Here is a 26,312-nt window from a genome sequence, read left to right as displayed (position 1 = left end):
CATGGTTACTTCTGCTTGAATTATGTTTGCTGATATGAGTTAACTGACTACTTATTTTTCAAATTTCACATTTGGATCCTTCAATCTGCTCATAGGAGAAATTCTTATCTTGCCTGAATTATTTTTTTTTTAATTTTCTGGGAGGGTAAGGGGAATAAACTGTGTGATAAGCTGTTGCCTCAAGTCTCCTTACATGCAGGTACTAACTTTGCTGGTACAGGCAGCCCTGGTTTCAACGCCGATAAAGAGACCTGTAACACGAAAAATAGATTGAGCTACTGAAAGATACGGCTGTGTTTCTGATGTTCGTGTCAGGCTCTTTGCGGCTGTTCGGCATGTTGGACTGCAGCAGCCTGCAGGGAATTCACCATGTGATACTGCTGAAGCACATATTCAAACATATTTTTGGTGAAATCATCAGTCTGCTTGATGTTGTTTGGGAGGGTGCATTTAGAGTTGCTGGTGGTAATGTCATTTTGAGAAATTTCAGAAAAATGGAGTTGTGTGTTTTTAAACATGGTTAGTTACTCAAAGGTGGCTTTACAGTAGAATTTCCTCTTGGTTCTTGAGCATATATGATTTTAAATCTGTTCTTTTATTGAAAAGGGGGGAAATCAAAGGCACAGTATTAGTTTGAAAAGAAAAAAAAGGGTGAACAATGTATATATATATATATATATATTTTTTTTTTTTTTACCTTATTGTTTGTTTAGTGCCTCCTTTCTCTTCCTTTCCCTAGTACTTCCCATTTCCCCTCCAGGTTTCTGAAAACTTTCTCTTTTAAATATGCTGCCTAATTGCCCTCGGACAGTCACTAAAATATGTAAAATAGGAACATACGTAGATGCTTTTGTAGCTTATACTTGCATACATGTAATTTTACAGTATATGGATGGAATTAGGATTGAAGTTCAAGGTTCCATTTACATCGCTTTATCCAAAGGAACTCATTAAATTGCAAAAAACAAATGTGTAACAACATTTTGTTTTCATGAAGCTATGGTAATGGATGGATGGATGTTATATCTTGCAGTGGGGAGTGTATGAAACAGATTTCAGTGTTTGTATATTGTTATATGCAAATATTGAAAAAATATTCTTACATTGTTTCAGTATTCCCCAAATGGTACAATGCTGATGGATGAATAACCTGCTTTTTGAGTTGTTTTGTAGCATTTGTACAGCTCAAACGTTCTTTACATATGTTGTTTGCTATCTTAGTTAATTTTCATATTTTTTCCCTTGAACTTCAAAGTTTAAAGCAAACTTTGTTACATGATTCTAATTCTTGTCTTAAATAGCACACATCTTTCAAGTCTAATATACATTGTGATTTTTAGAGTACTTTGAAGAATGAGCTGCAGGACTGCAAATATTTTGTCAAGAATATTGGGGCAGCTTTTTCTTAAATGACATCTTCTACATACAGGTGTCTAATGAATAGAAGAAACACAGAAAAGAACTTAAATAATTCAGTGTGTGCAAATGTATGTTCAAAAGCCCTTGCTGATGATAATCCAGTTTAAGAGTAGCTCATGTCTTTAGTACTGCTGCAGTCTTCACCTCTTTGCTCTTACAGCTGTCTCTCAGGTGCAGTATGGCAATGCAAAACTAGATAGCAGCTGCATGTCCTAATTGTAGGAAGTTAATTGTATGCCATTAAAACTACATGGGAGCACTTCGGAGGACAGTCTTACAGGACTCTTGATAGAGTGAGAGTCCTTGTAGTGCACAAAAGAGATGTTGGGTGGTACGTGCTTTAGTCACCTGGATTTCATGTCCTGCTCCAACAACACAGCCAGCCCAGCCCTGCGGGTCCCTTTGCCGCAGGGTGAGCCCTGGGGTCTCCACTGCTCTGTCTCAGAGGATCACCAGGTATAGCTCCATGCAGGGTTTTTTGCATATTCACTGCCAGACTCGGCACAGCTGAACATCAAATCAGCTGAGTAACAGTGTCAAGCCTTACGGCTGAGCTCTACCTGCTGCATTGCCTGCAGCAAAATTGCATTCTGTTTTCAAATATTTATTTTAGTCGCTCTTATTTTGAGTTTGTGGTCTCTGTGGTTGAAAAGAATCTTCCTGGCTTTTTATTGACCAGTGCTGTCTTTTTTTTCATCAGTGTAGTACCTGCAGTGGGCTCTAACTCTAACCTGGTTAGAACAAACTCTATGTGAATTGACAGGATTTATTTTTATAGCTGAAAGGTGTACAAGAAGGCAAGTGGCTCTAACGGTAGACACCAGTAAGAAAATGCAGGCATGGAGTGTTGAACATCAGTCTTCAGATAAAGAAACTGTTGCCCACCTCTAGTGGTAGTAGGATAGTTCACTTCTCTCTTGTTTGTTTTTTGTTTTTTTTTTCTTTTTTCCTTTCCTCCCCAGAAAATGTCAGAGATTTCCTGCATAAAAGCCTCTTGGCGTGCTATTTGGGTGCTCCCTCAGGAACGTTGCTCAACCTAGACATTAAACCTACCTATTTGACTTATGCCCGACTTGGAAAATATGCCATGAGTTTTTCATTTGTTGAACATACATACAGATTTTTTTTTTTTTTTTTTTTAATTTAAATTGAGTGGATCAGACTTCTTCAAAGCTCATTAGGAGCCGAGTGCCCGGGACAGACGGACCAAGGTGGCAGGACAGGGGGGCTGCCTGTGCGAGCACGGCTGGTGCAGCACTGCAGGTACCTGCTCTCCTGGAGCTGGCAGCATGTGCTGGTTCTGTGCTAACACCTGAGGGGCACCCACTTCTAACGGGATCGATCTCTCACTGCTTTTTTTGTTCACTTTTCTTTCTTTTTGTTTTTATCATACAGCTACAGTGGGAAATTTAAGTGAAGCTGATTTTGTGGAGCAAGGCTGCCTGTTTCAGTGGCAGTTTGGAGTGTTTCCAAATACTCATTTATTCCTGCTTATTGGATGTGGTTTGGATGAGAATAAGAAGCTACTGAACATCACTGTTAGGCAGTATCTAACTTTTTAATTACAACAGCAAAGGATAATAGCATTGGAGATCTCAAACTGTGGTAACATCCCCCAGTGTTTTCTTGTAAGCTTTTAATCTCTCGGAAAGAGACTTGTGCGGTGAGAGACTGTTGATGGGGAAATAACAGTGAGCAATCTGGTGCTCTCCTAGTCGCTCGTAGAAACTGTAAGAAGAGACATAGTTCCCAAACACAAGTGCTGTTGGAGAGTTTTTAAATTCAGTTTCAGCTATTACAGTTCTATGTTGGAAGTATTGCTATAGGTGGAGGGACAGATTCTTTCATTTGCACATATATGTTATAATTGAAACAGACTACATTTATGTGCTCACATTTTCCTTGTACCCTTCAAACAATCAAATCTATATCCGCTTTAGCTCTGTGACAGTTTGTATGAGTTGTGTAAGAAGCAGAACGGTAGAAAACTAGTAAACTGGTTTGCTTAATGTCTAATACAGTATGTCGTAGTTTCTACTTACTGGTAAAAAGGATATTGCAAGAATGACGATGAATCTATCTCAAAAACTTTTGTACGAAGAGCAACTTAAATATTGGGAGTATTTCCCTTGGAAAAAAGAGAAGGCAGAACATGTTTAAGTTAGGTAAAATAATGAATGTTTTGGGTGATGTAAAAGATGCTGATGCTATTCTTATTTCACAGTATTTGAAGGGGGGGACACGGAATTATTTTATTAACAATATGGAAATATTTTAATGCAACACAGATAAACTGCACAACCTGTTGTCAAAGAAAAAAGATAAGTCAAGAGCTTAGTGTCTGGTCTGTAGTGTTATCAAAACCAATCACTTCTGACTGACTGTTGTAACAAGTTGAATGCTCTCTTGCTCTAGAAGTTAGGCTGCTCTCTTAGAGATCAGACCAAGCTCTGCAGTGCATGCAGAAGAACCCATCTTTTTTTACTTCAGAAATTTTGGGGTTTGCTTCTTTAATTTTTATTATTATTATTATTATTTTTTTTTTTTTTTTTTTTTAAAACACTTGGCTCGTAATTAAGGTTGATACCAGATAAGTACCAGTTTGTGTTTTTGGGTATGTATTCATTTAGGTCAGATCACTTATTTTGTCAATGTTTATATCAGATGCATTTTTAGTGAGAAGTACATTGAGTTTGGGAGTGCCACAAATAGAGGGAATGAGCCCAGTGACAAATTTTACTTGGCAGGAAGTTCAACAACAGATCAGGGCTTGCAGCTTCTTGCTTAGTTCTGTATTGAGCCTTTACAGGACTTGCGCCATGAAGTTTGTGCTGCTAGTTTTTGCTGTAAACTTCCAGACAACTCATGTCTTCTCTTGGTCTTACAGACATGAGATGTGTTTTTTGTATTTATTTTTCTTTTTTTTGACTGAATGTTCATGTGTGTTGATTTTAACTCTTTTGAACTGAAGCGGGTGGTGCAGATGGCAGGCAGGCAGTGAGAGCTGTGGAGTCATCATGCAAACCTTTTGCTTGCGGCTCTGCTGAACAGTAGCGTTGAATTTCTAAATGCCATAGACTTTATGTATGCAATATGTGATACTATCTTCTTAAAATATATGCCTCAAGTCTCTTTTGGATCCACTACCATAGTAGTTAGAAAGTTCCCAATTAAACTATATCTACATAATGAGGTATGCATCAAGTATTGTGCTCTTTAATTTTTCTGGTAAACCACTCACGTAATTGCTCTTCCCATCTGCTTCCTTCCCTTCTCACCTGGTTAGGTGGCTCCAAGCTTTGTAGGTTTTCAAGGTCATGCAGTTTGGTGAGTCTTTCTGTGGCCCTTGGACTTTATTTGGTGTGATCTTTTGTTATCTTGTCATAGATGTGTTGATTTATTTTCATAGCCAGCAGCAAAGGTGGAGCTGGCATAGCCATGTGTTAGTGTTTTGTTCCTACCTGGAGCCTTTGACAAGCGCAGAAAGGAGGGTGTGAGAATAGTGTTGCAAAACACCAAAGATCTATATCTGCTTTTATTCTTCATTTATAAATTAGCATAATATATGTAAATAATGGAGGCATGTACTGCTGTGCTCAGTTTCTCATGAGGGAAAAGGGGATCTTTTTGAGGGTGCTGAACACAGAGAAGGTGCACATCATAAGAGAATGCTGCTTTCAGCCAAATGACAGTGAAGTATTATGTTCACTGTAGCTCTTGGGTATTCTTTGATTCTTCTGTTTTAAAATCTTTTCGAAGTTGTTTTTTTTTTTTAAAACACAAAACAACAGAGATGGTCTTTATTACCACTGGGATCTGAAGAGCTGTAATTTGCCGACTGCTTTAGCATGAACTGTGAAAAATCTCTTGTTTCTTAAGAAGAGATTCTTTTAGTTATGCTGAAATTTGGAAACTACAGGTGAATCATAATGAAGGTACAGTGGATGTGGTTTATGTCTGAGGTTGTACTCTAGCACTGTGCAGCAACAGCCAACACATGATCTGCACTTCAGAAGACCAAGTTACACCTTGGAAGAGTATTCAAAGGTGATTGCTGTGCTGACAAAATTAGGGCTATCTTCAGCCTTTAACTTTTGTCTGGTATGCTGTTTTTTCATCTTAAAATAAAATATTTGCCTTGTCTGTATTTTTGCTGTACAGCCTGTCTTTCAAGCTTGGCTCTAGTTCTTAATTCTGGAGATAATTCTTCATCTCCAAGTATGTTGTTAATCTGAATTTTCCTGAGGAGTCTGTAACATGAGTGATAGCAGGACTTCTCTGGCTTCCTTTCGTTGCTTCATTGGAAGCAGCAGGAGTGTCAGAGTTATTTGTCACAGTGGGGCTCATACAGAGTCTGCTGGTCTGTGATGGGCGGAGGGAAGGTCACAAATAACTGAATAGTCTGGTGGTGTCTTCTGTTTGGAGAGTGAAAAAATGGTTCAGATTTTAAAAACACAAGTGACATTGGATACAGACAGAATTGAAGTTTCGCAAATAGTCCTTTTCTCTCTAGACTCCTACATACATAAGAAAACTGCCTACTTCCAGTGTTAAGCCTAATGCTATCCTAGTTTTTACATACATTAAGGTAATATGTAACTGAATATGAACAAATAAAATGGAAATGGCTTGTAAACATGAATGACTGAAGGATGTCAAGACTGAAAGGAAACTGTAGGGGGGAGTTGGTGCTTGTGGTTGTTTTGATTTAATTGTCCTCTCTTCAGTGTGCTAAAGCTGAGCTCTCATGCATGTACTTTTCAGTAAGCCAGAGCTTTTTTGATGGACGATTGCAATATGCTGGGAAGTATTGGGCTGAATTTTTCAGTCACCTTGGAGAATGATTCTTGTGGGTTTTGTGTCCTCTTTATGTCCACAAACTTCTGAAAAATTCAGAGGGAATTTCAGGGCAGAAGAGACTCTGCCATCTTCTTGCCCACCCCCACGAAGGCTGCGTGCAGTCATCTACAGTGCCCAAAAGAGTGGCCTTGGGGGTGATGTTCTGCACTAGAAGTAAGTGGTGGAGGTGAAAGACAAACGTGAGCCGTTCATAGATACCAAGGTGTCTTGTGGTGTTCTAGAAACAACGTACTGTGCTGTGTGTTTTTGGGATGGCACTGTGGAATATGTGTGGTGAAAAAGCAGTGGATGCTATGGGCCATGTGTTGGTAACAATGAGGAGATGAACCTGGATCTAAACTGTTCTTCAGGGGAAGGTGAGAGACTGGGTAGAGGTGCTGGTGGCTCTGCAGGGTTCAGGAGCTCAGAGCTTGGGCACAGCATCTTTATGGGAAAGCACTTGCTGGTACAGCTAGACCAGCTGGGAACTGTGATGGTGGATTCTTCTTTTGTGTTAACAAACAGTCGGGAGACAGGGAGAAAAATGACAGAGTTGGAAACTTTCCTGGGGCTAAAATCACTGATGGGTGTAGAGTAGCATCAGGTTTGTATCTCAGGGGAGAAGCAGGGAGGGAGAGGTGAGTCACCAACTGGGTGCTGGGGGTCTCCTGGACCAGGAGGACAGATCTCGGAGAATCCTGATAGAAACTCTGGAAAACAAACAAACCAACAACCTAAACCAGGCCTGGAAGGAGCCCCTCACATCTGAGAGCAGGAATAAAATATTAATAATAGCATTCAAGGATGAATCTAATTTTGAATAGAAGTACTTGGAGAACAAAACTTCAGGTAGATAAGCAAATAAATGTTAAGTACACACAGTTCAGGTAATTTGCACTGCAGTAACAGTTCTTCAGTGAACAGACAGAAAGCCAATTCTGAGAAAGTGTTTCCTTATGCCTGATAAAGTGTGTGGTGGGTTTTTTTTGGTTTTTTGGGGGGTTGGTTGGTTGTTTTTTACAAAGAAGTGGTGGTGGTGTCTCCCTTGCTTTTAGGGGTGAGTGTGATGAGGCTCTAACAACTTCCATGCTTCTGCAGAACCTGTGCTAGGAAGTGTGGATTCTAAAAGCATAACCTGTAGTGAATGAATATCTGGATGTATTCCTTAACATTTGTGCTGATATTAAACAATATTGTTTGTGGTCTCTGCATGTGATAACTGTTCTGTGGAAAATACCGCTTTCAAATATTTCTGCAAAAACATCGGAAATGTCTTAACCATAAGAAAAAAGAAAAGAAAATATTAATTTTATAGCTACACATACTGATATCCTTTCTATTTCTCAAACAGTTAAAATCCAAAGAATTTTGTGGCTGTACAGAGTCCTTGTGTAAAGAGATCTGAGGTTCTAGCTGCTTTTGAGATACTGGAATCTTGAAGATGGACTTGCAGCCTTGGTCTCTTGAAGTCACAAAGACTGCACTGGTTCTGGTTGCAAGTTTTTGTAGCTTGCAGAGTAGTTGTGTGAGTAATAGCATTTATGAAACCTGATTTCTTTTTTTTTTTTTTTTTTTTTCCCACCTCAAGGGTCTTTGCTTTATTGCGGAATTATCCACTGTCTAAATGCAAATTCAAACTGAAAATATACTTGCAGCTAGGACTGTCTTCTTGGATGATGTAAATAACGTGTCGTGCAAAAGATATAATCTGCGTGTCTTCTGCCAGTCTGCTGCCATGAAGAATCTTAGATTTGATCAGCTGAAATGATTTGAGGTAAAAATGTGCTTTCCAGGCATGCACTGGGGCCAGACGAGCTGCCAGATCTTAAACATTTGAAACATGATAAAAGGGCCAATGCTAAAGCAAAGTCCAATCTCATTCAAAATTCTCATTTTAAAACTGAGTAAGCCTATGAAGATTATGTTTAATCAATATGTAATTGGCTCTTTCTTTGCTTGTTAAAAGTATTAACAAAGTAAGCCAGCAGTTTGTTTTGTAATATTATAAAATACTCGGAATTGTGGATTCTGATTTTAGGTAGGTGATGGTAATCATTTCACCCTTGTCTGTTAATTTAAGTCTTGGAAATGTTCTTTAAGGTTCAATACAGACAAAATTTATTTAAGTCTGTTCAAGTAAGGTAAACTGAGGCAGGACCATCAAGATAATACTTACCTTTGCTGCTAATACAAGGCTTGCTTGCTTTCTGGTATCCTTCCACTGCAAAGCAGTCTTGACTTTAGAGTAGAGAAGCCCATCTTGAGTGAGCGGATGGGAATAAGGTTTCAGTTTCAGGCTTCATCCCACCAATGCTTGAGCTCTCGTGCTCCTCTCCCCCCGCCGTCCCCTGTCTTGTCTCTCCGAGCTTGGCAAGCGATGCTGCGCGTTAGGGCTACGTGCGGCTGGTAACAACCGTGCCGGAGGGTTTTGTGTCCCGGCCGCCTGCCCTGCTGTTCCCCCTTGTCTCCTCCAAGGCTCGACAAATGGTTTCTGAGACCTTGTCAAGCCCCCATAATAGCACATTTGGGATTACAGCACAGCTTTATTCATAGCTACAGTTTTTTTTGTTAAGTACAAGGCCACTCGTTAACTAGGTGGCAACTTTTGTGTATTGTATGCTTCCCATCTGAGAAATAGCTATTTTAATAAATATATTAGGTTTTGTACAGAAGCATATGAGGTCTTTAGTAGCTTGTATAGGAAAGGTACTAGACAGACCATTTGATATTCTGCTTTTTTACAGAGAATTCCACTGATGTTGCCCTATTGCCTGTGTTTTGCATATCCTGTTGAAAAACTGACTTAAACATAGTCAGGATGCCAGAGAGTCCCTGTAAAATTATATACAATACTTGTGCAAAAATATACTGCTGTTTACTCAACGGTTTCTATCCAACTGTGTTTTAACTATCTTGAGTGTTAAGTGGTAGTTCGGCAAAACATATTGTATAGCCAGTTTAGAATTTGCAGGAAAAGAACCAGGATTAGAGCTGAAAATATTTTATTTAAAGGACAAAGTGTTCAAGAGAACATAGTGATTTTTCTCAACTACAGATGATAGCCTAAACTTCCAAAATTAAAATTAGTCTTGAAAAAAAGCTCTTTTTGTGAACAGGGTACAGCACAACTAAAGGTCACTGAAACAATCCGCCTGTTTTTCTGGGAAAGCTCCATGCTGTGTGCTTGTAACACCTTGCATACAAGATGTTGACATTTGAATAAAGGACACTTGAGAGTTGCACCAAAAAAGAAGAATCAATTCATTACTGTCTCTGTGAATAATATGTGCGGCTGAGAACTTTGAATACAAAAGGATCTGAATTGCAGCAAACCCCTGGTTCCTTCTTGTGTTTCTGGCCAATATGTGTTTTCTGGGAGCAGAATAGCATTACCCTGTGAGGGGAGCCGAGCTGCAGGTGGACTTTCAATTACAGTTTGCATTCAGACACTGGATAATCCCACAACGAGGCCTTGGAAAGTCAGGTTTCATCTACTCTGCTGTTCTCATGGAACTGCTGTGCAAGGGATGGAGCAGAACAAAAGCACGGGGAGCAAGCTCTGCCTGGGTGGACTTCAAGGCAGCAAATTTGTCCTCCGGTGTAATTGGAATCTTATCTAACTTTTGTACTTGAACTGCTTGGCGTTCCAACTCTCCCTTTTCTTTTTGGGTGAACATTGATCCTGTTTAAGCAGGGTTGAACAAAACAACCCCTCTCAAGTAAATGTGCTAACAGTGCCATTCACTGTTATGCTAATTCAATTTTATAAAGGCTCAACTGGAAGCTTGTATGACTCTGCCAGATGAGTGTCAGATACCAAAAGACTCAAAAAAGAGTAGCTATTGCAACACTGAAAGCTCTATGGGTAGAATTCCAGGCATATATAAGGGAGGAAAATAGCGTTAGGGCTGCGTTTCCATCTGCCTGCCTAGTTTGCTTATGCTGTGTGAGATCAGAGAGGCTACAAAGTAGAAAATACAGCAATGAATGGCTCGTTAGCCCCATTTCATTTAGGTGGATGCTCTGTCAGGGAGAGGTGCCAGGACAAACTTGAGGACAATGAGCAGCTACTCACTGAAGCAGCTGGTCAGGGCACCCACCACAGGAGAATCCACTCAGAACTTGGCCTGTAGGATGAAAGAGCAGATTCAAGCTGTTACTGCTAGGGATGTCTGTGACCAACACGGTTTGTTCTTTGCTCCTGGAGGGATGCTGAATCTATACTTCTGCTTGAAGTACAATGTCACATCAGGTGCTTTTTTTTTTTTAGAGCGGGGGGAGGTGGAGATGATAGCAGGAGATGACTTCTTAAAAGCTAAAAGAAAGCTGAAAGGTGAAATGTTGCAAGTTGCTTGGAAACCATTTTGGAAGCTTTTCTGGTCTCTCAGTGAGTGTGTATCACTCAAGACATACTGTAAAGCCATCAGTTAAAAAAAAATCTAACATGGCGAAATAGTAGAATAAAGGAAGCCTTTGAGAGTGAGACTATGTTTCTTGAAAAATTCAGGGTTCTGTGTGTCATGAATATGAAAATAGAAGGTAAATGGTGGTGGGCTAAGTTGAAAAAATGCACCATGAGAGCCTCTCCTGGCAACCTCCCTCTATATAAGCCCTTAAAAGGACACACAAGCTGTGTGTCCTACCCTTCCCTTGAGAAACTACTTGAGAAGGGCATGAAATTAATCTTTCCCCCACCTCCTCTTTCCAGTGCATCAGTAGCACAATGCTGTGTGTAGAACCAGGGCACCACTGGCCTATGAAAGCAGTGCTTAGGGAAGATGAATGATGGCGAGAGAAAAGCTTTGGTTTTGTCTGTGCGTTGTGAAAGAACATAAAGAATTGGAGGCGAAGGAATGTATTGGGTGGGGGTCCTGTCTCAAATTGCAGTTTTTTGGGAAGGGGCTGTTTGAACAAGCTGAGGTTAAGAGCAGTCAGTTGTCAAGATGACATGTGGTTGCACATGTGAAGGAGTTCAAGAATGAAACAAGCAAATTACTAACCAGAAAGTATAACCCAATGCTTTAAATTCATAGTCATAGAATACTGGAAAGGGGCAGTGGTGAGATCAGTTTTTAAAAGGACATTTTAGAAGGTGGAAACTACTAACTAGTAATCTGAATCAAAAGTAAAGATAGCGGACACATGGTGCTGAGGTAAAGAGACAACAGCCCTATAAAACACAGTCAGCACCTCCTAAGTCTAGTAAAATCCTTTGACAGAGTTAACATACAGGTTAAGGCAGCATAGTTCATGTAATCTGTCTAGATTTCCAAAAAGCATTCTATGAATTCTACTAAAGATGTAAGCTGAAGGTAGAAATGATCCTTCTCTGGATAGAGAAGCTATTTAGAGATGTGAGTTATGGTGAGAGGTCATTAGTGGTGTCTCTTGGGAAACTGTGCTGCTCAGAAGGATTGTTTGGAAATCACTTGTCATAAAGTAGTTGGGAAACAGCTTTGCTGATGGGTGAGTGTTACTTGGGATGGTGAAGGCAAGGACTGATTGTGAAGGCTTGGCCTGCAATATCACAGAGCCCTTCTCCAATAATACATCATCCTCATTGATGTGAAGTGGTGCATATAGGAGAATGGTCCTATTCTTTACTGACACAATGGTAGCCTCTGAATTTAGTATTATTTAAGAAAAAGATTTTGGAGTTTATAATGACAGTTTTGTGAGAGTGCCAGCTCAGTGCAAGTAATTGCTAAAAAGCAGAGAGAATCACAGGACTTACTAGCAATGGAGGGGAGCACAAAACACAGTGTCATTGTTGCTGTAAATCCTATTTTCAGTACTGTAGGCACTTCTAATCCCTTCATCCCAGGCAGGGTATAATAGACCAAAGGAGGACTAACAAGGATGCTCAGAAATGTGGAGCGGTGTCTGTATGAAAACTTCAGTCGTTCCATAGACAAGGACTCTTCTGTATCTGTGAGTGTGAGGGACAGGGAGAGGCTCTAAAATCCTGAGTGTCATCAAGAAGGCAGGATACATTTGTTCAGTGACTGGGTAAATTTATGAAAGATAAATCTGTTAAGGATTATCAAATAAAATATAATCTGTGAACCTGTAGCTGCTACAGTAGTATGTTTGTAACTGTTAAGAACATTTATGACATGAAAAAAGGCTTCTGATCATAGACTTTTTTTTGAAGCGGCAAATGTGTTTTTTCTTCCATGTAAACTTAAAAGTTTCACAAATTTGTCTACTGAAGAAAAATATACCAAAAATACAGGTTATTGGAATTATGGTTTCCTGAAATTTAGACCAATACTTTAATCCTGCTTTTTGTTTGCTTTTGAGAACAGATTCTTTGAAACCTTGTGCTGTCTTTTTGCAACTCCAAGTTTCTGAAGTGAGGTGACTTAGGAGCAATCTAGGGGAAGAAGGAAAGTGCAAATGAAACATAACAATATATTCCTTTGTATAGAATTTGTATAGGTAGCTTGTGTATTGCTTTATGTAGAATACTGGTAAGACTTCTACGTGCTTTAATAAAGCAGCACAGAGCTTTGAGCCTGGTGAGGTACTGCTGCCCATCGATGTAGAATTTCTTAAAGCGCTGCTGTTGGTAACTGCTCGTCTCATAGCAATGAGCTTCATAATTGTATGGTTTTCAAATATTGTTTCTAGGCTGGCTGTAAAATGAACATTTTGTGGGAGAAGAGAGGGGAACAAACTTAACCAAATCCCAGGGATTCTTTTGCTCTGTGGAACTTCTCTGCTGGAGCTCATTGCAGGGCTGGCTGGGTGAGGGGTTGTGGTTGTGTGGCTGTTACTGGTTTTGTTTTGTGTTTTTCATAGTCAACTGTACTCCCTGTGGTTTCATCCGCACCAGAAGGTGGGGAGTGAAGTGAGGGACATCTTGCTTTTCTTCTACATCCCCTCCTTGTCATTTGCTCTTACCACATACTTTGGTGCTGGCTTTGATACTCATCCTTCATCATTGTAGACCAACAGAATTTTTACACCCAGGAATGAAGAAGTGGATAGGTTTTTGCGGAACACGGGCCGTGAGTCATGTCATGAGGAGCGTGGCACAGAGCAGAGCTGGTGTAAGGGGAGGGATTTTCTGGCTTGGAACAACAAGGCAGAGATGTCAAGAAAAGGCTTTTCTTTTGACAGCAGCATAGTTTTACATCGGAATAACCACATGTACAGTGTATCATTGAATTCAGTTGCTTACTTTGAACTTCTTGCCAAACTACATGTTGTGGCGAAAGGTGTTAATTAAAAAAAATATCAAAGAACAATAGGAATAAAGTGAATCAGTAATTGGCATTCACCACCTAGTATCAGCTGTCTCAGAAGCCCTGGTGTTTATTGGCTTGCTGTTGATGGTTTTTCCTCCAGCTGTGGGAAATGACCTTTTCTTTACCCGTGAAAAGGTCTATTACTGAAGGATTTGTTTTGAAGTGTAAAATATTCTCAGCATAAGCCTTGCTATCTGATAAGAATAATGATGCTGTTCTGGCACAACAGTCTTGCCATGTTCTGTAAGTATGTTGGGGATGGGAAAAGTATGAATGTCTGAGTTAGACCCTTAATAAATTCAGTTCTGCTACTGTATCTTCCTCTGAAATAATTTCCTTGTGTTAGCATTTTGGTGAGTAATACGGCTTTTTGTTTTCACGTGATGTCTTGTGGATTCAGATCTGAGTCCATGAAACGTGCTGTGTTACTTGTATTCTTCTGTCCTTTTGTCATTTTGTCAAGGTTTGTTTTTGTTTTTTGTTTTAAGTCCTAAAGCACCCTGTATCTAAAAGTTGCATCAATGTTTATAAATATCTCAAGGGTGGGTGTCAAGAGGATGGGACCAGACTCCTTTCAGTGGTGCCCAAAAATAGCATGAGAGGAAATGGACACAGACTGAAGCACAGGAGGTTCCATCTGAATATGAGGAAAAACCTCTTTACTTTGAGGGTGCCAGAGCACTGGAACAGGCTGCTCGGGGAGGTTGTGGAGTCTTTCTCTGGAGACATTCAGAACGTGCCTGGACACATTCCTGTGCAATCTACTCTAGGTGTTCCTGCTTTAGCAGGTGGGTTGGACTAGATGATCTCCCTTGAACTAGATGAAGTCCCTTCCAACCCCAGCCATACAGTGATTCTGTGATAATTACATACGGGTATCATTTGAGAGCCTCTGCACATCAGCATCACCAAGGGATGTGAAGATGTGCCTGGAAATGCACCTGTTGGAGAAGACGGTGCATCCTCAGGGGTTGCTCAGCTCTCGTGTGGGTCTGGGCCAGCACAGATCTCTGGTGGTGGCAGAGGGCTGCTGGCTGCTCTGCTCCCGCTCGTGTGCTGGGTCTGGTACCACAGGCTGGCCCCATCATCTGCAGGCAGGTGACCCAGCACTGATAATACACAGTCGTGCACACATATTTTTTTTAAGCATGCTTCCATGCATTTTTTGATTCATGTTTTTCTTATGTATCTCATGTTTGAAAGTAGAGAAGTAGACAACACATATTACTGTAGAAATATGGAAACAATCTGAAATTTCCCCTTTGGCAGCAAGCGCTGTCATGAAAGTGCGTGAAACTGTAAAACATGTACTGATGCCAGCAGCTGCGTTAGAACGGGTTCAAGGCTCTGGTTGTGGTGACAAATTGATAAGAAGTCACACTACTTCATGAACTATATTTATCTTTGTCTGCAGATTAAGTAGTACCAAATACTCTTTATTCTCTTTATCTGTTCCTGGAAAGTCTTCACGGGAAACTTTGTGGAGGAGAGAACAGTTGTGAGCTACTCCTTTGAGCTGAAATCCTCAACAAAGCAGCTCAGACTTCCAGCTTTTCTGAGTGGGCTGCACTGTTCATGACCCTTTCTCATTTATTAATAAATAAGAGGCTTTCATGATAGAATCTGGGGTTTTATCTGATTTTTGGCAGATTTCTTCTATGGAGGGAACAACTAGAATCTATGATGGGATAAACTCTAAGCTGGTTGTAAATACATTTAAATACTCTGGGCTTGGGTAAAGCTGAGATTTTAAAAATAGTCATGCTTTGGTTGCGTAGCAGGCAGTTTATAATATAGAAGATCATGTTAACCTGTCTTCTGTAGGTTTCATGCATGCTATAGACTACCACATTTTTCGGAATTATTTTAAATTCAGTCAAATGAAGAAGCAGTAATTAGAATTAATGTTTATCATCTGGTCCTGGTTCATCCAACTTGTTTTAGCTAATATAACGGAAAAGCATATTTTGTTTGCTCTCAACCGAACAAAAGCCTCCAAGTGGCCCTTGAAAACTTATTTTTAGGATAATCTCATTTTGGAAATGGTTTACTGATGCTCTGTGCATTATATATAATTAAAATTATCCTCAAACAGCTATAAGTGAACGACATAATTCTAGTTTATGCTGTTTCTATATTTTGAAAAACTCTACTGTTTCAGCAGTGGTGAGCTTTTTTAGTGAATAGGATTATTTTTGCAGTGGTTGTAGCACGTGTCTGCAGCTTTCTGGCAAAGGTGGGTGTACAGCTTCAAGATGACGTGGGAAATACTAGTTAGAAGATTAACTTCATCCTGAACATGGGCAGGATCCAGCGTGTGTCTGCGGTGTCTGCTCTCTGCCTTTAGACAGCTCCAGTGCTCACCCGAGCATTGAGCAGGCTGCTTCCACTCGCTCATGTGGCAGAAAGTGTACCAAACAGAAAACTGAAAATACTACTTCTGCTCTCTGAATAAGCTCATCCCCATCTGAAAACAAGTGCCCGGGCTCTAGCACAAAGGGACAGGAGGTGTAGGGGTGAAGATGGAGTTCTTTCAGCAGCACACCATGGACTTAAAACAAGCTTCTGTGCAAAACTTCACTGTTAGTTTTCAGTTCTTTTTATTAACATCCTTGTAAAACATTTAAATGTATGAAACCCATCTGATTTTGAGAAAAAGTTGAAGTGGTTATCATTGCATCACTGTTAGCTCACAATGTTTTTAGAGATGATATACAAGATTTTGCTCTTTATTTTAGGTTTATCTGAGAGTACAGGGTCAGTGATCAGACTGTGTGTACTAATCACTTTGACAAAAGTTTTGACCTAAAATGTGCTTTCTGGGAAGCTGAGTGATTATAATGCAGTTTCTCAGCCTTTGTATCAAGTTGTCAGTACTAATTTTTTTCCTACACCATTTATTTTCTGCTGGTGTGTATCCTCTTTGCTATTGGGCTGTTAACCTCTGTCCTTGCAGAACTGTTTTATACCACCCTAAACAGATACACCTGTCTGGCTTTACGTTTAAAGGTATGCAGTGATAAGCACGGGATTTCATACATTTAAATGTTTTACAATGGAAACCTTTTTCAGTCTCTGCCAGTTGGACTGTGACTGTAAGCCTGAGTAAAAGTCATACTTTGGTGCATTCCTTGCTTATCAAGACTGTGTATTTTGTATCTCCAGGCCAGCAGGGCTCCACAGGGTGGTTATTGGGAAGACAAACGCCATCAGTCTGAATGCCCACCCTTCTTCTTCCTTTTACCTGCAGCTTTTATTGCTGAGTGTGACTTCATATGGTGTGGAATATCCCTCTGGTCAATTGGGGTCAGCTGTCCCAGCTGTGTCCTCTCCTAGCTGCTTGTGCATCCCCAGCCCACTCACTGGTGCAGTGGTGTGAGGAACAGAAAAGACCTTCCCACTGTGTAAGCACCGCTCAGCAGTGACTGAAACATCCTTGTGTTATCAACAGTGTTTTCAGCACATATCCTAAGCAGAGCCCCATAGGAGCTACTATGAAGAAGGTTAACTCCATCCCAGGCAAAACCAGTACTGTGCTGTAGTAAGTCCACTTCTAGAATACCCTGATCTTGTCAGGGTGTGGTGGTCTGTGGGCATGAAAGGGTTTTGTTACATCTCTGTGTGTAAGCTCAAAGCACATGGATAAGTTTGTGGAGTCTGTGTGAAAGCTGTTGAAATTCAGTGTGTAGAAAGAGTTTATTCTTGATTTGGGTGGTATTCATACAAATAATTTGCAGGCTATATAAAGATTTGGAGATTCACATACTGCTATTTATACTATTAAGTACAAATGTAATTCTAAAGGATTGTTCTTTTTCACAAAACAAATTAACCTTTGGGTTCCTTCTTTAGCATGTTTACAAGTAACATCATCTTTACATGGCTTTAGTTTTACACAAGCCATAGAATGACTTCCCTTTTTAAAGAGAATTGCCATTGCCCGTGTTGTAAACACTAGAACAAACTCCAAATATTGAATAGATTACTGTTCCACAAAGAGGTGAAATTCAAAGTTGTGTCCTCACAATAGTATAAATTATATTAAAAAGGTGAAAAGTTTTAAATCTCTCTATAGTAAAACACAAAGCTATTCTTAAATTGTGACCAGTTAATTTTGAATTTGAGTTCTTTTTTAACAGTAATGTAAGTTATGACCACTGGTTTTAAGGTTTGTTCTGCTGTTTTTATTACTCAATTTAATTTAAACTGATCTAGTGATCTGAATAAAGGATATATTGTAATGTTGTGCCAATACATTTCTATGAAACAAATATGTGAGATGAAATAACAGTAGAATATTTATGGGTTTTTTACTGCTTGTTATGTAATAAGCCAGGTTTTTCTTCTTATGTAGGATATTTTCTCCCACTTGCTGAACATATTTATGTTTAAAGTATCCTTCTAAATAAAGGGTAGAAATACCGGGCATTTAAATACTTAAAGCTTTGCAACGTGCTCACATTCAGCGGGCATCTGTTCCTTTTTTTTTTTAGATAGACTAAATGTTTGCGATGGTGCTTTTGTGCAGTAGAACTTAAAAAAAAAAAAAACATTTGGAAACAGCATTATAATAATAGCTTAATTCTCTTAAAGATGGCATTTTTTGTTTTAGTTTATTCAAGCTGTAAGAAGAAAACTATATAGTTATGCTCTTTTACGGTGATTTTGTAGGTCTATTTATTTGTTCTTGTCATTCAAGTCCACGGAAACTGATGTTGTAGCTAGCTATATTCTTTTTCAGGTTTATACCTTTCATGTTAGTGTTGTCCCTCTGAGGAAAAGACATTTTTACACAAGGTTGTGTAGTTTGTGTGTGACTATATATAATCACAGCTATTTCCAGCAGCTGTGTATGAAGCGAGTTTTCTTATTGTTACTGCTCTCACACCTGCCTGTTGCTAGCAGGGAGTATTACTCTGTTGAAGATGCCAGCCTGCCTAAGTGCAGGAAAGTATTGCTATACTAGTGTAAAAATAAGTGCAGATTAACCAGTTTTTCGAAGCCTGCTGGTGGGTAGGGGATCTGCTGAAGTTACTTAACATCCACTTCTCAGGCAGCAGAGATAGGACAGGTTTTCCCAACAGAACCTCTCTGTTGGAAGGATAAATTTAATTGAATTATGCTTTGAGTCTCACTGTACCTTGAAAATGCAAGCTGCTAAGTGGCCAATGCTGTTGCTTAATTAGCTGTGGAAGATGTTTATAAGCATCTTTCTGTTTCATTTTGGTTTGTTGTGAGTCTGTATGTGTGGCGTGTGTTTGTGTTTTTTTTAGTTACTTTTTTGCTTCTCCTGTCTTTACTTTTGAAGGAGGAAATTTCCCATATCCAAAACTACACAAAGGCCCTTTGGCATGTGTTATGATATAAACAGACTATGGAGTAAATATTTTTGGAGGTTATGTAAAAATGATCGTGGTCACTCTGTTTGGTCTCTCCTTTGGCTTCGTAACACTTCTGCAAATTCTTATCACTTCATTTAAAAACTGTTCCCCCAGTTCCTCTGGCTCCCATGGAACTGCAGTAAGTTGTATGAAGAAAATCTCACTTGGCTCAAAGGTAGAGCTAGGATTTTCCAACTTCTGTTAATGGAAAAGCTGGTACTAATGGTGAGATGGGTAACCACGGCGTGTTACCAGCCTCACTGTAGAACGGATGCTAGAAAGGGTTAGGAATTGTTTTATTTTTGCGTATCAGCTGTGCCTGCACAATTCAGAGAGTTTAAGTCTTGGAAGTCTTTGGGTTTTTTTTCAGGTTCTGGAGGAGAGTGTAGTGTGGTGCTAAAAAATGTGCTTTATCCCTAAATTGTAATTTATTTTCCTCCTTTTTAGCATGCTTATATTTCTTGTACGCTGCTTGGGCAGGCTGAGGACCAGGTGGCAGAGGCCACTTGCTCTCGGTTCCTGCAAGTGAGTGGTTGATTCACCACAGCCCTGGGCTGCTGTGGGGGCAGAGAAAGGTTGGGTTGGATCTCAGGATCTGTCTTTTAGCTACCTTTGGATGTGAGCAGATTAATTTTCAGAGACTTCTTATTTTATCTGTTGTTTCGAGTAGACCAAATGGTATGTTCTTAAGCTCAGCTGTTGAATTTCAGTATTAAAGCAACGATTGTAAAAGTTAAAATGCACAACCGAAAGTGTGTTTTTTCCAGTTTTGTTCTAGGAAACAGCTTAAGTATTTTTTCTAAAATTTTCCAGATAATGTCTGCCATCTGGTATGGAAAATTTCAATCCAGACTTAATTTGGCAAAAATCTGATCAATTAAAAATAGTTGTGCAGTCTTAAGTGTTCAGCAGGCTACAGTGTAGACAGCGCTACCAGAAATGCTTGTAATAATACTAGTTCTGTGGTAGCACTTCTCATTGTGCAGAGTTCTCCTTCAAACACTTGGAATTCTAAGCAGATAGGCAACAGGGTGATGAGAATAACCTTTAATCTGACCTATTTAGCTCTATATTCTGTCCATGGTAATGCTTGTAATGGTAGCAGTTGTGTGGTAGGACTTCTCATGAAAAAAGCATCTCTTCAAGCACCTTGAAAACTAAGTAGGTGAGCACATAGGGCAATGAAAATGACCTCTGGTATAATCCATTTTGCTTTATATTTGTGTCCAGTAGCATCCATGAGCTGTTGCTAGCTAATGCAGATAGAGGGTAAAATGATTTTTAGCTGAGAAAATTTCCATGTATGTTTTTCTATCAGCAGCACAAGAAATCTCTGTGCTGGAAAGCAGATTGGGGTTATGTTCAGTACCTGCTCATGGAGTGGTCCGTAAGTCCCCTGTCCACTATAAATTTGTGTAATTTGATTTGAAATCCATTTATACTGTAGATCCCTATGATATTATGTCATCATGAGTTGCACAGTTTAATTATGTGCTTAATACTGTAATAGTTTCTTGGTTTTGGGCTTCATGTACCTTGTTTTCCTCTAAGATGAGACAGAGGAGATTGTTGTTCCCTATTCCCACCTTGTTTTTTCCATGTATGAATCTGTGCTCAGCACTGGCTCTTTGTCTTCCAGACAAGGAGGTTTTAGGTTTTTATAATACAGAAGCTTTTTAATCCCTTCTGTCGCTGTCCTAACTACTCTTTTTTTTTTCCTGTTTGTGTCAGATCATGTATCTCTTCCCCTCTTTTCTCTTGCTGAATCCACATATTTGCCTTCTTACTGAAATCTGCTCTCGCCCACTTGCTGTTTCATTCTTCCTCCTCATTAACTGTGTTCAGATTTTGTCCATTAATCTCCCACTTTTCCTCTCTTCTCTGTTTTGAAAGGTTATTGCTAACAGTGGGTTGTCTTTGAACCCCATGAAAAATCTCTTGGACAGGATTTAATAATTTGAGGGATTAAATAGGTAATGATGAATAGGAGAAATTGTGTGTTTCAGGTAGGAATAGAGCAATTTGAAGCCTTGCAAATACTCAGTGAGAGATGGAGGAACCAAGTGCATATGTTTTAAATGCTTAACTCCAGTTCTGTTGTATCTGCCTTCAGGATGTTTGAGTTGCATTTTTTTCAGGGTGCCTCTTCACAGCTGTGAAAGCTGGATTCATTAAAAATGAATACAGATTCTTATGTAACCTGGGGATTTGGGGCTGTATGAGTGCTCAAAATATTGCTGGCAATACTGTTAAGTGCCATGTCTCCCAGGAGTACGGTGGGTGCCAGGCCACAGGTGGGAAGGACAAGTTCTCTCTCTCTTAGTAGTCTGAGCAATTTGAGGCTGAGGATGGACAAGAGTTCAGTGTCTTCTTTGCTGCAGTGTATCTCTTCAATTTGCTTTTGGTAGCTGGGGCTACTAATGAGATTGCATTTTAAATAAATTACTGTAAGGTTGTTTAAAGTACAGGGTGGTGGTGGTTTTAAGTGTTATACATGTTTAAAGTTGAACAAACATTTCTCTAGGTTCTTCAGGTTGCACAGATACCTTGTGGGTTTTTTTCAGTTAATCTTGGTAATCTTTGTTAGTTCGGTAGGATCAAAATTTTAGGGCACTTTTTGTCACCTGGAGGAAAGAAAATATGTTGCTGTCATGTTGGTTTTGCCAATTCATTAAAATATGGGGAAGATTTAGTGTGTCCCAGAGTAATATATTTATGGGAGATGTAGCCCTGGCTAGACTTATTTATAGTATGTACTAAATGTTTGCTTTGTTTCCTTCTTAATAAAAGAGGAAGGAATGCATTGCATTTTAAAAAGTTTTATTTTTAAAATCTCTGTTTATGTAGTAAGAAAAAATTTATATCTCAGCCTTATCAATATGGTGTGGTTAGCTTATGGCTTAGATGGGTATCCAGACATTAAACTAGTAAAGAATCAAAAGCAAATAAGATGGAGAATTTGTATGAATGAGAAACTGTCCTCTGAATGGTGGTGAAGAGCTCACTTTGAATTCATGGTGCAATTTTTTTAAAAAAACTTCTTTTCTTCTTTCACAGGAAAGATGATAAAGATTATGCTTTAAAGCAAATAGAAGGTACTGGAATTTCTATGTCTGCATGCAGAGAAATAGCAGTAAGTAACATTAGTTCTTTCTACTAGCAAAAAGACTTATTAAAAGTATTGATTTGAGTGTATGCTGGTTTTTGTTTGCTGAATCGTGTTATTCAACTTCGGGTGCTGTATTTTAATTGTAGAGGTATAAAATAAGTACAAATGTCACGGAAGATTTTTGTGTACCTGTTATGTTTGTTGTCCAAAAGTGGCAGTGTTTTTAAGTCACAGTTTATTGCCTGCCTCAGGATAGATTGACTTGAAATGCAGCAGTTTAAAAACATGATTAGAGTCAGTGGCTTAAGTTACATATTTGATCTGACTTTTTCATTAGTGCTTCAGTTATTTTCCAGAAGAGATTAATTCTTATTGACTCATAATGATTACAACATGTTAGTTTCTGCATAAGTGAAAACTTGAAACTAAACCAGCATTGTTGTTGCCTTGGAGGCTGTAATACACCTGTGAATATTATTCAGACATTTTCTTACATTATTCAGGTTTATATTTATGTATTCTGTGTTGTTAGAAACTGGTGAATAATGTGGTGTAGTTATGGTTGGCGACAAACTTGAAAAGAAAGCCTGGTAGAACCAGTATTCTGAAGTTTAACTGCCATGTGTTCTTATGTTATACTGCTGCTTAAGTTGATTTTTCTTGAAATGTTTCAACTGAGATTACTAATTGAAAGGAAATGCACATAACTTATGTGTGTGTGGGGGGAAGCAAATAGTTTCTTTTCAGTCCATATTTCTCAGGAGCGTAAATCTACACCAACCCTAATTTCATTTTTATTGATCAAAGTGAGTATCAGGCTTTCCTGTTTTGTTAAATTCCAGTTGGCTCTGGGATTTTGAACACGTTAGTCCTTGAACTCAGTGAAAAAATGAAGTGCAAAGAATATTCTTCAGGAGAAGCTCTTCTGTCCACTGATGAAAGCTGAGCCTCCTACTATTGTAGACATCCACACTGAACTAAGGGAGTTGAAGACAGGGTCTTAAATTTTGCTTTTGTCAACAATTTGGACAGAAATTTTCCAAATACGGTGACTCCTTCAAGCTGAATGCTTTTGAGAAGTGTCCGCTACCATTTGAGCGGGATTTGAGAGAATTTTTTGTTTCTCTTTTTGCAATGTTTTATCTAAAGAGTTTTGAAGAGTTTGTTCAGCTTGCATTTGGCAGGAGCAACTTGGCTGGTGTTAGGGAGGTGCCTCTGCTCTGGAGAGGACCCTGACTCAATTTCTGTCTGTTAAAGGAGAATCACTAACTAACAGCCAGGAAGGATTTGGCCTCATTGCGTGGCTTGAGGAGCGTTGTGTGGTCGTTCCTCTTGGCAGCAGGAGGAGCAAGAACCAGGGAGGTTTTCTTCTTGCTGGGAGCTGCTCCAGCGTGTGCCCTTGGAGAGGACAGCAGTACAATGTGGGACCCACGTGGGAGAGGGTTGGTGGGGGACAGAGGGGAACGTACTGAAGGCACCAAAGATGCCAAGAAAGTAGGTGTTGAGCAGAGCGGGGAGTGGAGCCCAAAAGCAGGTGTAGAAAGGGTAGAAAGAGTAACCTCAAACAGCATTTTGTGAGCTGTTGATGACTTTGCTTCCAGTTATGCTTCCAGGCTTGCAACTGCTGATACTGTGGTTGAATTTTCCTGCAGTGGAATTAATAATTCACTGTGGACTTCTAGGGTTTAAATATTTTTCCTCACTGTTCTTTTGACCTTGATTTTTGGAGTTAACAGGATAATTTTTTTGTCAAAATGTGTTGTTATTTATTTTTTTTTAAATTATGCTAAATGGAAGTTCTTCCCCTGTTCTATCAATTAATATTATAAAAGGAAAAAAAGGAACCTCATATGCAGGTGGATCAGATTGAGGGTAATAGCCATACTGTTTATATTGGCCATGTGAATGTGGAATGTATATATGAAAATGCTACTGAGTTAAGCAGCACTGTTGTGTCCTAAAATGTCAGCCGTACATCTAATGAATGATTTGTTGTCATATTTAAAAGTCAAGGCTGGATGCCAGACTTTGTAACACTGTGTTCTGGACTACCACAATTAATGCATTTTATGAGCACAGTGGTATTAAGAGGAACTAGGATGACTTGGTTTGCATATGAGCTGTATCCATTACAAGCTTCAGCTCTCCAGAGAAGCTGAATATTATTTTCTGTGATACTGGGAAAAGCGCAGTTTAGTATAAATTGCAGTGAAACTCTCTTGTTTTCACAGCTCTACAATGGCTTTTGTTTTTGACAGCTAACTTCAGTTTGGGACTATTGAGTAAGATATGTGTTTAAAAATGCCCATAGCCTGCTCTTCTAAGGCATCTATTTGATGTGGACACCTGAGCTGAAGAACAATGTCAGATCTTCAGAAAAATAAAATAATTACCGAAATAACATCAATTACAGCAACAGGATTGAGCTAGATCAGAGACGGTTGACTCAGTTATTGGGAGCTCATCCTATATATATACACACATATATATGTATACGAAAGACGTTCTGCATTTCAGTACTTGCTGCAGCGTGAAAACTTAGACCTAATGTTCAAGAACTTAGCTAGTCTCTTACTCTGAAACAGGAGGGATTTTTTCTATGATTTTATGTAAACCATTTGCTTAACTGGTAGAATTAACAGTTATTGTGGTAATTACACTATTTGAATGAGTATCTTTAATATCAAGACATTTGTAGTATTTTATTCTTCCTTATCTTTCTTCCATTCATCTGCCATGGTGAGCATTTGTGAATCCTGCTTCTTCCAGACCCCTGACTGAATTTTGGCTGCTTGTATCTGCAGATGTCTGTACTGCAGAGATGGGTTTCCGGGTATCTCTCTTTTGTGATCTGCACTTTCACTCCCGAGGATTTCAGCAGACACTACAAACTGCACACTCATCATACTGAGAGGTGGATTTGTATTAGATGGGAGAGCAGGGGGACGGAACAGTGATATGATTTGTATAAAAATATAGAAAACATACAAGCCCAAACATTCAATTCCCTGTCCTCTGATTTAATCACAAGGAAGAGAGTCATAAAAGCCTGTCTGCCTGCGATAGTGTGGCAAGTGCTGTTTCGCAGCTCACGAAATAGGATAATTCTTTGAGGCTGGAGGAAGCTGAAGTAGTTCACCGGGCTTCAATAAAGCTTCAGGGTTTTGGGTTGGGCAGTTTCTTATACAGGAGTCTCAGGTTTTAAAGGAGTCAAATTACATTCTGATGTTTTTCTTATGGAGGTTGATGACACACTGGGATAAAAAAAATCATTACTAAGATATTCAGTGCATTGTGTGCTCTCCAGGTCCGTGACTGTTCTCAGTGCACTGTATTCCAGCCTTTCTTATTTGCTTTTTATTCCCTGTTGATTGGCATTATTTAATTGTTGTAGCAGGTTTGTAAGTGCTTCAGTTGCGTGTGCTTCCTTCAGCTAGTGAGGGGGTGGTTTGTGCAGGACTTCCATGTAGTTTTGCTTTTTGGTGCCTGATTTGGTTGTCAGAAAAATTCCTGAAAAGTTTGCATGTGTGTAAACCCAACATATAGTATTTTTATATGATAGTATTAGTTTGTGACTCGGCTCTGGAGAGGATCTGCTAGATATGGTGGCAGGTGCTTTCAGTGATGGAAATGCTGAATGGGACAAGGCAGAGCTGGGGTGTCAGACAATTCTGTACTCTTGTCTCCTGTCTGTCTGGTGTCCTTCAAGCACCATAGCCGGTTTTTACAAGTTAGAACAGCCTTGAGGCTGCTGAAGCTGGGACAGAAAGCTATGGAACGTTAACTAGCTGGCTTTTCTGATCATTTCTGCTCTTTAGGTTTGCCTTGGAGGCATTTGGGCATTCCTAGGATTTTGTGGTTTCTTATGGTAACTAATGCAGGCTGTCATCACCAAAGGTGATGTCCTCTGTGGTGGATCTAGCAATAGCATGGCCATAGGATGAGAAAGTTCATCTTCACTGAAGGCACAATGAGCAGTTTGGTTAGTTTTCTGTGGGAACAAGCTGCGTTGAACCATGCTTTGGTCGCACTGTTGCTTAACGTGGCTCATGGGAAGTGGTAGGAACCTGCAGGCGTGGTTTGGGTGAAATGCAGACTTGTACCCTGATGTTCACATGTCTGTGTGTTGACAAAAAGGAGTATTGATTTTTGTCTCCCAGGCAGGAGGCTCCGGGCTTGGTACAGCTCTCCTTCCGTCAGGAGCTTGGCCGGGTCTGCAGGGACAAGGCACGTGGCACCCAGGCAGCGTGAGAATAAGCAGTGATAGCTGGCTGGTGACTGCTGTTCTTACCCAAAGGGAAAGTAGTGGTT

The 26,312-nt window shown here is 39.6% G+C and overlaps 1 protein-coding gene across 4 annotated transcripts in view; it reads left to right on the top strand.

Moving 5' to 3' along the window:
- CDK8 (cyclin dependent kinase 8) overlaps positions 1 to 26,312 on the top strand; it is an 80,982-nt gene that overhangs the window by 1,361 nt on the left and 53,309 nt on the right. For all 4 annotated transcript variants that reach the window (XM_082043491.1, XM_082043490.1, XM_082043492.1 and 1 more), the window contains exon 2: positions 21,950 to 22,025. In XM_082043491.1, the coding sequence (XP_081899617.1) occupies positions 21,950 to 22,025 (76 nt within the window). The remainder of the gene's footprint in view (positions 1 to 21,949; positions 22,026 to 26,312) is intronic.

The sequence above is a fragment of the Streptopelia decaocto genome, assembly GCF_964273445.1.
Source record: "Streptopelia decaocto genome assembly, chromosome: 1".
NCBI lineage: Eukaryota > Metazoa > Chordata > Aves > Columbiformes > Columbidae > Streptopelia > Streptopelia decaocto.
Note: the sequence above shows the minus strand (reverse complement) of the source record. Positions and strands in the feature narration are given on the sequence as shown.